The 12,883-nt window shown below is 38.7% G+C and overlaps 1 protein-coding gene across 1 annotated transcript in view; it reads right to left on the reverse strand.

The window, feature by feature from the left end:
- LOC127621571 (mRNA-capping enzyme) overlaps nucleotides 1-12,883 on the reverse strand; it is a 195,351-nt gene that overhangs the window by 137,898 nt on the left and 44,570 nt on the right. The window contains exon 10 of the mRNA XM_052095228.1: nucleotides 12,540-12,611. Within this exon, the coding sequence (XP_051951188.1) occupies nucleotides 12,540-12,611 (72 nt within the window). The remainder of the gene's footprint in view (nucleotides 1-12,539; nucleotides 12,612-12,883) is intronic.

Consider the following 12,883-nt stretch of genomic DNA (forward strand, 5'->3'; position numbering starts at 1 on the left):
AATGTGGCAAAACCTCTTACCAGCAGACAAGGATCTGCTTTTTTGGTGGAAGGAAAATGTGAAGCGGTACAAGAAACTCTGAAGCTTATCAGACCAGTGTAAGGTATGGCGGAGGATCAGTGCCTTAACGGATTCCCGAACAAACAAGAACTTACTGTTAAAAAACCCCCCTAATTACTGAAATAGCGCCAACCAGCCTCCACAAGCACAATAAATGTATTGACAAAGAGACAATGAACTATTGACAGAGAACCGCATGTGACATCCGCATGCTCACCACGTGCTTATCATGTGGACAGGAAGGGGGAAACTTTGAACGTAAAAATGTGTGTGTGTGTGTGTTTTCCAGTTAAACACAGAACTGCATATTGCTAATGAAATACGTGTAATCCCTGTATGTTGTGTATTTCTGAGGTATATCAAACTCGTTAGAACTGTTTACGTGTGTGTTTTAAACTCTGAGGCCTCATATTTAATAGCCTCAGTGTATATTCCCTTTCTAAGTGTACTAAATATACTTTTCTTGGTATCAAATTAAACCTTACGATTTGGCCTAGCTAAATTCGAATATAAGATCTTCAGTAGAATGATATTACGTTATGTTTTGCCATCTTTTGAGTCATTCAGCCCAAAATCTCTTACCGTCATAAACCCAGCCAGAAACATGCAAATGAGCCGTGGCGGAACAAAGGAATCATTCTCCTGCCCAGAGTAATGGACCTCCAAAGGAATGTTCAGAGAAGTGCTGACCCTCCCTTCATTCTCTTACTGAGAAAGAGAAATGAACCCTGTTAATCCTATATATATATTCTATATATCCATGTGATAAATATTGACATATATCTAGTGTGCCATCTCACATTTTCCCTTAAATGTGCTTGATCTATGTTTTCTTGCAAACTAATGGGTTAATGTTTCAGACTTTGCATACTATGGTTAACCAAAATCATATGTGTGGCATATTTGGTCTCTATAACTTGGTATTTTGAAGATCGAAATGACTGTGTACATGATATGTCGATAACAACAACATATTAGTATTAAAAGTATATTTCCTATTTTCTTTCTTGCACATGCAATGGGCAATTTTACAACAAAGAGCAATAAACCAAATTCCGCCTGGAACCCAAACCCTTCTCATTGGTCAGAGCCAATGAGAGGTGGGACCTGTTTCCCGAGGGTATAAAATTGCTGCGCCCACTTCCTCTCATCTCTCTTATCTTACCAACTCTTTTCCTCTCTCTTATTCTCTTATCTCTTGCTTTCTGGTTCTCTGAGCCTTGTGCTCTCACTCTCTCGCTGAATGATGCCACACTAGAAGGCCCCAAGGACTCCCAAGCATGTGCCAGGCTACGGCCTCGACTGCCCATTCACCAAGATCCTCTGACTCTCACTGGTTCTCTCTCATCAAGACAACATCATCAAAGATCAACTGGAGCCTCAACAAATTGCATCAGGACAGTTTAATTCAAATGGGACATGCAAGTATCAAACTTAGTCTCATTATTTGATACATTAAGTATCCTTAACCCCTTTCTAAAAAGGCGTGTCAGAACTAATATGATGGTTTGCTCAGGCTGTTGATCTGCTGAACTTCAAACAATGCTATAACTTCTTGCCTTCCTGTATTCTGCTTCAGCCCTCTTTCCCTTGGTAAACTGTATGAATGTATGTATATGTATGTTAGAGTAGTTTAAATGTTTAGTCTAGTTAATAAAGTCTTGTTCATGTCACATGTAAAGTTGTCTGTGTCTCAAGCTCATATCTAAAGTCACTAATCATAGATTTTGACTACTTGCTCTTAATACTTAGTAAGAAAGACATTTCCCTTGCCCGGAAATGTACATTTCTATTAATTAATTAATTAATAACCAAAATTGAGTGTTCACGGGATGAACCGAGTATTTGGTTGTAATGTTAATGTAGCTACATCAAGTTAACCCGATTAACTGATCCAAATATTCATAATCGATTATAACAAGTTATGATTGATTATTAATATTTCATAGAGCTGATTCAGCTACCTAATGGTGGAAGAATATAGAGCTGATTCAGCTACATAATGGTGGAGAATCGCGGGCATGATTAAACAAAGTTTATGAGCTTGAACCACTGTCAACCTAAAAGTGTGCATTGAATAATTCGGTCAGAATAGGACATGACATGCTGAAGCGGCATTTGCTTCACTAGTTGCTGGCTTGTTTGGATCGCGGATAAAGTAATGGCTTGAATTGACATCTCTACTGTAGTTGAAAGAGTTTTAAAACATTTAAGCATATTTTCAAAAGGTATCAGTGTACGAGTAATATGATTTTAGCGGAGAAACCCTAATTTCAGTATTAAAGTGTAAGTCTGTTTTGATGAAGGAATCTCAGCTCAGCGGCATGTAAACTGTACCAGAATTGATTGCTTAACCTGTTTCTGATGAAGAAATCTCAGTACAGTGTTATATAAATGTAGATTTGGGCGATGCTCCCCTTTTCACAGTATAAAGGCCTTACAAATTATAGTTAGATTGATGTCCTTCATCTAAACTTTATCTGTGCATCTAAAAGGCTTAGCTTCCTGGTGATCAAACCTGTGTTTCACTCACTGAAACTCTGAAGTGCATTGGTTCCCATGACAACGACTTGTCACAGGAAGTGCTCACTCCAGATAGCACGTGTTTCCTTCCGACGCCATTTTGTAAACAAACCAGCCTAGATGGCTAAGCTAACCCAACTTAGCAGCCCCTTAGCTTAGGCTAAGCTAACTAATAGCTTCAACAGTTAGCTGCTAGCATAATTTACATGAAGCCTTTATCTACAGCTTGTGTGCATGCAGAGTGAAGTGATCTAAACCATTTTCCTTTAACCCCATTTCTGGTTTCTGAATTTTCACTTTCTCTTTCCTTAACTTTAATTCTTCTCATCTAACTTCACCTGCACCTTTCAGGTGCATCCCTTACTGAGCAGCTGTTCAGCTAAATTTGCAGTTACTTTGTTAATTAAATCTAAAAACTTAATTACATGTAAACTGTTTAGATAGAGAATAATTTTTATAGTTAGTGGGAACTTTCAATGGCACGTTGACTAAACTTTATAGAGGGACAAACACATTGTGTGGTCTTGAACACGCTAACAGCTGTGACCAACTATAGAATGATGTCCAAAGCAAATCTAATTGTTAATCATAAGTGCTATTGATTATTGCCAATACAAGGTTATTCTGCTATTTTAATCACTTCTTCAAGTCTTTTTATTTATTTTTACTAATAATAGAAGTCAGCTATTAATTTTCCCATTTAACCCTCTTGGTCTAGTGTGGTTTTATTTCCCCATAAAACTGCAAAAGTAACTAGACATACTTTTCTTCTCGATTTTGTGTTTATTTGCAACAAGTTGCTTAAATTTTATGAGCCAGCTACACTAGTAATCTAGGCGATTTCTATGGCATAATTTTGAGCAACACTAATAGACACAATCTAATAGGAAAGCTCTTTTCTTCCTCTTTCTTTCTCCTCTTCATGTGTTCAAAGATCAAGCCTGTTGTATGCTATCAGTAAGTGCTGATAAATAATTTGACCCAAAGAAACATCTTAAGTCATTTATTAAATCTAGGCTTACGCTCTTTTAGCAAAGCCACTCAGATCCACACAAATCTGAGCATCCTGCTATTTGCAGCTAAGATAGTAATAATCAGGAACACATTTCAATTGTTAACCACACCTAGCAAAACCTAGCTGTACATTATACACCTTGCTGTCTCACTTTGCCTTTAGCTCCAAATTCTGTCTGATCTTGCATTAGTCTCTTGCCCTTACTCTCACCAGAAGTGTGCCAAAATGTTGCAGATGCTCAGCCTAACTGCCCAGATGGCAGGCCAAAAGGACTGGCTAGGTGTTTTGAGGAACACCCTTTTATCCATGGCTGCTGGCGACCTTCAGCAACAGAACAAAAAGCAACTGGAAAGCGAGGGAAAAGAACTAATGACAGGCGACTCAAACCAGAGGTATGAGCACAAATATCTGACTGAGGTTATCGTCCTGGCCCACAACCTCACAGGTTTGAAACAGGAGGTAAACAACCTCAAGCGCCAGATCACTGAGTCCCAAGCGGAGCTGACACATGCTAAAAACCGCATAGACCAGCTAGAGATGGAGGCTCAGGACAGACACAAGGACCCTGGCAGAAGGGAGTCACAGGAGGTAATCCACAGACTTCAAACGGCTCTGACAGCTGCTAAACAACAAGAGCAGTTGGAAAAGACAGCTAGAGAGCACCTGGAAAAGGTACTTTTTCACAAAGATTCACTGTTAAAAACAGCAAATTCTGAACTCTTGGACAAAGATGCCAGAATCATGGCCTGTGAAGGTCAACTGAATGTGTCCAGAGCTGAAGTTAAAGTGCTGACTCAGCAGCTGGAAAACACCAAAGATGAACTTGACATGGTCCAACGAGAACTGAGACACTCTTACCTGCTGCAAAAGGAACCACAGCAGGAGAGACATCTCACTCCCCACTTGCAATCAACAGAGAAACCTCCCCAGCCAAGCACAGATTTACAAAGGGGAGACAAACCCCTCTGCTTAACACGTCATCGGACAGTTTCCTGAAAGCTTCCGCAGCCGCGAAGGAAAAGGATTGATTCAGGCGAATCTTGAAGCGACACGTGTAGCGACACTCAAAGACCTCAACCGAATGGCCAGACATATCCCTGCATTTACACCAGAGCTTGCAGGAGACCACGGCGTCCACGCTTACCTGCGAGACATTGACTTTCACCTGCAGTCTTTGATGAGTGTGAACCATCAAGATAGACTCCATCTGATCTGGATCACGTCCAGCCCAGAGTTGCGGCGCTTTCTGGCTCGACAGCCAGAAAACATCCAGTCTAACTACCAGCAGCTGAAACAAGCCATCATAAGGGAATTCTCAGAGTCTAACAACGGACTGATCGCTGCCCTAGACACCAAACAGGGTCGGCATGAAACTCCCTATGTTTACTACCACAGACTCAGGCGAGCTTGCTCGGAGCTCGCAACAAACCTGGGATGGAGGAGGACACCAGCTTCAAGTGCCTTTTCCTCCGAAACCTCCATCCTATGGTAAGTCACCATTTAGGCATTATGGCCTGCCCCCACACAATGCCTATCCAACAACTGCGTGACCTGACACAGAAGGCCTTTAACAAACACAAGGCCTCACCCAGCAAACACCACAGGGCGTCCCACAGCAGTCTACAACAACATCCTCCTGTACACCTTTCAAACAGGTGCCAAACAGAGGCTGCACAAAGACAGCTAGAAACGCCTGTTACTGAGTTACAAGAGCTGCTAGCACTAGCAAAAGAGCTCCTGGAACAGAACTCCCCTGAGGAGTACTGGGAAGAACAAACCTCTGACTCTTGCCCAACACCACTCAGGCAAGCTCAAGTCAGCACTGCTGCCAGAGCAGAGTAACACTGCAGACTTCAGACACCTGGTGACTAGGTGCCGAACCAAGGGCTGAACGGCCACCTGCTGCCCTTTTGCTACCAGTACTAGGTCAGTCTGAAACTCTCTCCACACTACACAATGCCCATAACCACTCCCTGCAGCCACAAACAAGCACCTACCTCAAACGAACTGACTTCATAATGACAGGTGACACACTGTCAAGGCACCTGCTGCCTCTGCACCTGCTGCCTCTGCACCTGCTGCAGAGACCTGGATGTGGCTACTCTCTACATCACCCACCGTGGAACAACCACCTGCTACAAAACCCTCATGATTCACCTGCCATCCGCCATTGTGATGATTGTCGATCCGATGATGTCTCCAACAGGGACACCACCTGGCGAAAAAGGGGACTGTAAGGTATGGCGGAGGATCAGTGCCTTAACAGATTCCCGAACAAACAAGAACTTACTGTTAAAAACCCCTAATTACTGAAATAAGCCAACCAGCCTCCACAAGCACAATAAATGTATTGACAAAGAGACAATGAACTATTGACAGAGAACGCATGTGACATCCGCATGCTCACCACGTGCTTATCATGTGGACACGAAGGGAAACTTTGAGCGTAAAAATGTGTGTGTGTGTGTGTTTTCCAGTTAAACACAGAACTGCATATTGCTAATGAAATACGTGTAATCCCTGTATGTTGTGTATTTCTGAGGTATATCAAACTCGTTAGAACTGTTTCAGTGTGTGTTTTAAACTCTGAGGCCTCATATTTAATAGCCTCAGTGTATATTCCCTTTCTAAGTGTACTAAATATACTTTTCTTGGTATCAAATTAAACCTTACGATTTGGCCTAGCTAAATTCGAATATAAGATCTTCGTAGAATGATATTACGTTATGTTTTGCCATCTTTTGAGTCATTCAGCCTAAAATCTCTTACCGTCATAAACCCAGCCAGAAACATGCAAATGAGCCGTGACGGAACAAAGGAATCATTCTCCTGCCCAGAGTAATGGACCTCCAAAGGAATGTTCAGAGAAGTGCTGACCCTCCCTTCATTCTCTTACTGAGAAAGAGAAATGAACCCTGTTAATCCTATATATATATTCTATATATCCATGTGATAAATATTGACATATATCTAGTGTGCCATCTCACATTTTCCCTTAAATGTGCTTGATCTATGTTTTCTTGCAAACTAATGGGTTAATGTTTCAGACTTTGCATACTATGGTTAACCAAAATCATATGTGTGGCATATTTGGTCTCTATAACTTGGTATTTTGAAGATCGAAATGACTGTGTACATGATATGTCGATAACAACAACATATTAGTATTAAAAGTATATTTCCTATTTTCTTTCTTGCACATGCAATGGGCAATTTTACAACAAAGAGCAATAAACCAAATTCCCGCCTGGAACCCAAACCCTTCTCATTGGTCGAGCCAATGAGAGGTGGGACCTGTTTCCCGAGGGTATAAAATTGCTGCGCCCACTTCCTCTCATCTCTCTTATCTTACCAACTCTTTTCCTCTCTCTTATTCTCTTATCTCTTGCTTTCTGGTTCTCTGAGCCTTGTGCTCTCTCACTCTCTCGCTGAATGATGCCACACTAGAAGGCCCCAAGGACTCCCAAGCATGTGCCAGGCTACGGCCTCGACTGCCCATTCACCAAGATCCTCTGACTCTCACTGGTTCTCTCTCATCAAGACAACATCATCAAAGATCAACTGGAGCCTCAACAAATTGCATCAGGACAGTTTAATTCAAATGGGACATGCAAGTATCAAACTTAGTCTCATTATTTGATACATTAAGTATCCTTAACCCCTTTCTAAAAAGGCGTGTCAGAACTAATATGATGGTTTGCTCAGGCTGTTGATCTGCTGAACTTCAAACAATGCTATAACTTCTTGCCTTCCTGTATTCTGCTTCAGCCCTCTTTCCCTTGGTAAACTGTATGAATGTATGTATATGTATGTTAGAGTAGTTTAAATGTTTAGTCTAGTTAATAAAGTCTTGTTCATGTCACATGTAAAGTTGTCTGTGTCTCAAGCTCATATCTAAAGTCACTAATCATAGATTTTGACTACTTGCTCTTAATACTTAGTAAGAAAGACATTTCCCTTGCCCCGGAAATGTACATTTCTATTAATTAATTAATTAATAACCAAAATTGAGTGTTCACGGGATGAACCGAGTATTTGGTTGTAATGTTAATGTAGCTACATCAAGTTAACCCGATTAACTGATCCAAATATTCATAATCGATTATAACAAGTTATGATTGATTATTAATATTTCATAGAGCTGATTCGCTACCTAATGGTGGAAGAATATAGAGCTGATTCGCTACACCAGTATGTTTGTGTGTGTGTGTGTGTGCATTAAATCTGTAAACACAGGCAGAGCGCATTTTATAAAAAGCCAACTTTCACAACTTGCTTTTATTTGAACAACGCTAAATACAGGTGCGAACAGGGTGCAAATCGTCTTATGATCAGCTAGATCAAACCATATCGGGAAGTGGCCATATGCGTATATGGCTACATTCCAGTTGCAGAGTGAATGGCAAATGCATCATGTTGCATCTCCGACAACACAAGAGGAAATAACATTATCTTTGGTGGACTTTTAGCAAGGCAGTGAATAAGCGGGTGTTCTTTAACAATGAAAATGTACACTACTGAAAATAAAAAGTACATAAAAAATAGCAAGTACACTTGCTTGTGTGACATGTTCAGTGTCTGTCTTCCTGTTTGCTCAACAACAGTAGTTTTTGTGCCTGGCAGATGACAACATTGAGGGGGACACTCTTTATTGGGAGATACATTGTAATGCCAGGTACGATATAGATTATTGATCGGCGCGTTATTTTATCTATAAATTTTTGAGGCATCAAAATATTACAAAAGGTTTTTGTACTTCTTCCGATTATGAACAAAGTGATGTTGATTAGTGTGCAGGTAAGTGTATGAAACTGATGTAACTCTACAAACTGAACGATTAGAATTATTATGCAATTTTTATATATGCAGACTTGAAGAGGTTTCATTCAAATGATCAACAACAAAAAGACAAACTTGTAACTGAAAATACATTGTTTTGGCTATATGAAAGATGCATACATGTATACACAATATATCATTCAGTGATAACTAGAGTACGTAATCTGTCCTTTGATAATAATTGTGGTCAATTTAAAGGAAAACTCTGTGAGCTGAGCTCCGTGGTGCTGAACAATTTTTAACAGCCTCCGGAGATTACAAGCAGCGGTGGTGGTGTATGCATACCTTCATAGAAAACAACTGTTTCGAATATTAGAACATGCTGTGTTGTTCGCCAGGTGCATCTGGTAATTTTCTGATTATCGATACATGATAGTCATTGATCCCAAGCCTTTTATTTACTCAACATCAGTTAGTTCCACTCCCCCAATCTGATTGGTCTTGTTGCACTTGAAGTGTGTTGATATTTAGATTAACAGCATTGGGCCACTATGCTTGTTTGTGTTGCAGTGTCCCAGACCAGAATTTTGCATATGCCAAAAAAAAAAAATCACCAAATAAACACCAAAGAAGTGTTGTAGAGAAAAGCAAAACAAGAAAAAAATATATAATTTCAGGGAATTTGGCTGGTCATATGATAGCAATGGTAAGGTATAGTCTGCCAAGCCAAACAGGGCAAACAAAAACAGAAACAAACCAATAGTGGGCCAGATGACAGGAGGGGTCTTAATAAGACCAGCAGGAGGTCTTGGACAGAAACAAGTAAAGCGATAATTTTTTGTTGATGAACCATATGCCACACAGGCCAGGGAAGATTAACTCTTCACACTACAGGGACTACTCTTATAAAACACTACATTATCAAACTTTATTATTATTTTTTTCATTTCTGAGGAAAATGTGAGTGGTGACTGCAAAAGCTGCCAACCACTATGCTGATGTGTTCTAGGTAGGGTTGCATCACCTGTGCATAAGGTCTCACTTAAAGAAATAGTTCAACCAAAAATGAAAATTCTCTCATCCTTTACTCACCCTCATGCCATACCAGATGTGTATGACTTTTTTTTTCTTCTGCAGACCACAAACAAAGATTTTATAATAATATCTCAGCTCTGTAGGTCCATACAATGCAAGTGAATAGTGACCAAATCTATGAAGCTCCAAAAAGGAGATAAAGTCAGCATAGAAATTGCTAAACCGTTAAACTCCAGTGGTTTAATCCACGTCTCCAGAAGCATTTCCATCGGTTTTGGATGAGAACAGAACAATGTACCTCAATTTACACTATAAAACTCCTTGGCGATCATGATTTCAAGCATGATTACAATTCCTTACACCATCTAGTGCTCTGTGCATGCATCAAGCAGAAGGAGCTTGAAATCATGATCGTGCCTAGAGCCTGTAATGGCAATATGTACCGTGAAAAAGGAGTTGGTGCTCACCCAAAACCAAATGAATCACTTTAGAAGATATTGATGAAAACACTGGAGTCATATTGAGTACTTTTATGCAGACTTTATATGGTTTTCGTAGCTTCAAAGTTTTGGTCACCATTCACTATTTGATTTAAGGATCTACAGAGCTGAGCTATTCTACTAAAATTCTTTGTGTTCAGCTGAAGAAAGAAGGTTATGCACATCTGGGATGGCATTAAATGATGAGATAATAACAATTTTTAGGTGTATTATTACTAAGTTGGGACATGAATTTTGAATTAAGGGCTTAGTAACTACTAGTTTGTTTATTAAGTTACTAGTTAGTAGGTGGTAAGCTGTCCGTATAGTAATGTGTAATAGACGCATAATACAACATTTACCTTTATTGATCCAATAGCAGCCTTCAATTTTGTAAACATAAATGCTGAAACATGTTACAGCATTATGGATGATGTTAAAATATTTTTTTGTCTCACGTAACTCTCAGCAGTAGTAAATTATTTTTCCATTGAAATATGGTATGTATGGAAGTAATTTCTGGGCAATTTTCAAAACAAATTTCAAATTGTATTTGCAATTGCATTTTCTATTTGTGGATGCATACATTGTGACAATCACAGTTGATTTAAAAGACGACACTGCATGACTTGATGTTGCTTTGTGATGTGATGGTTAATCATAGCTCTGACATTATATTCGTATCTGAAGTTAGTTTGAACACAGGCATAAGACTCCCGTATTGAGTCATTACAGGAGACAGCAGAGAAGGCGCAGTAATATAGAACGGTGATAAAAACGGACTAGAACTACCTGTGCATTCAATGGTTTGAACTGCAAGCATTCCTGCCAATAAGAATGGAGTATTAGAACAGACCAACTGGACATATTCATATTCATTTTTATATCCTATATACTGTATTATGTCTGTGTTGAAACTTTGCAACCATCACTCCTGGTCCGAGGCCTCCGTAAATATTTAGTTTATATGTAATTTCACCTTAGATTAATGGTGCAATGCTCAAATATTTAGTAGTGCGTAAATCGTAACTTAGTGGCCATTTACTCTATAACTAGTAACAATAAAATTACATGTTGAAAAATATTTTAAGGGAAAGGGAAGAATATGTGACGGGCTACTTCAAGATCAATAATCTATCTGCAACACACTCACGCTTTTAAATGAGTTCTGAGCTCGATGGGTCACTGGGGTCGATGGGATATGAGTTATATCTGCATTACTGTTTAATGTAATCGTTTATCATAGACAAAGTTAATAACTACAGTTGATGGAACACAGAAAATATGTGAGTAATTTAACTGTTTGAATATTAGTCGTTTAATAGAAGCCAACGTTTGACACATCATTGGAAAGGCAGAATTAATGTGCTGTCTGTTTTTACATGCCGGCTGCTGTGGCATTAACCTTACAAATTAAGCTTTTTTGAGAAATGCATTTCTGCTTCTGTAACCAAGCAAAAACAATCCAAGCATCCTGTTTCAAATGCAGAATTGTGTTTATACAGCAGAACTGTAGAGGAAAATAGTGCAGAAAAAAATGCTGTATCACTTTTGCATTCCCTTCTAAACTTCTAAAAGACACATTATTAAGAACCGACCCACACATTAAAAATTATTTAACAAAAATGTAACTGAATTTACATATTCCTGAGTATACTATGGACATTGCTCACCGTGTTGCCAACACCTTTAAATGAAAAGTAGCTAAAGCCTGCTCAAAAAGTCACTAAATGTCGCTAGATGACGTCATATGTTAATTAGTATATTCATGACATCATCACTTTGTATTTGCATTCTGCCTTGTGTCAGCCCTTTACTTCTGTTTGCTTCTCTCCTAATATCTATGCTCAGATATTGTATTTTAATACAGCTGAATTCCCAATAAAGCTGTTCTCATGTACATATTTGTTCTGTTTCTGTTGTCAGACAACAGAACGAGTATGAAATAGTGACTGAAACAATGCCCATTATGACTACATGTTAATCAGTAGTCACTTCCAAGCAATTTCCAAGCTGCTGCTCTGCCCTACTAAAATCCTGATTTTATAACATAATAAGTAATCTTTGACCTAAATGTAATAAATTGCTCATATTCAATGCTAATGCTCCCCTTTGTCATAGCTCTAAATTCTTCAAGCTTGTGTTTAATGGAAAATGGCACCTTTAGTCACAAGTTTGGTGTCAATGATGCAATACAGCAAGCTTACAAAATTTGTCTGCAAATAAGATGCAAGAGCTGCGATGGAAGGGATGATTTTCAGTGAATAACGGCTTAAATTTGAGACTTCTCCACAAAAAAGCTATACAATGAGTTTAGAATACTTGGAATATAGCATACGATTAATATGAATAAACTTTGTCATTTAGGAGCTTGACAGCTTGTGGTCATTGTAGGGAAAAAGTAACATGAATATTCTGCTAAACATTTGTTGTGTTCCACAGTAGAAAGTCATACAGGTTATGAATGTTGTAAGGGTGACTAAAGGATGACAGAATTCATATTTATTGGAGATCTATTGTTTTACTGGTTAGTTAAATAACTCTGTTTTGTGCTTTTGCTTTTGGGTTACTGCCAACAGCCATTTTTCTAAATTGAATCAAGAACAAATAGGCATGTGTTTTTGTTATTATTTCTGAAAGGTACTCACGTTAAATTTAATGATGTCGTAGATGAGATAGCGTGGGACAGGCTGACCATTCACTTTGTCGATAATCATCTCCTATGAATTAAAAAGACTTAAGTTATAAGAATATAAGACTTATAAATTATAAAAGATTTATAAGCCAATATGCTTAATTAATTAAAAAATTACATGTCCAAATGGCTGTGAAGAAGTAATTAGACTTGGATAATTAGCTTGAAATCTCAACCACACACAAAAATCAAAGACTAGTATAATTTGGTTAATACATTATACTATATAGTGGGTTTCAAAAAGTCTGAGAACACATTAAAAATGAGGGAATTGTTTTTGTCATTTAAACCTGAAAA

The sequence above is a fragment of the Xyrauchen texanus genome, chromosome 28 (genome assembly GCF_025860055.1).
Source record: "Xyrauchen texanus isolate HMW12.3.18 chromosome 28, RBS_HiC_50CHRs, whole genome shotgun sequence".
Taxonomy (NCBI): Eukaryota; Metazoa; Chordata; class Actinopteri; order Cypriniformes; family Catostomidae; genus Xyrauchen; species Xyrauchen texanus.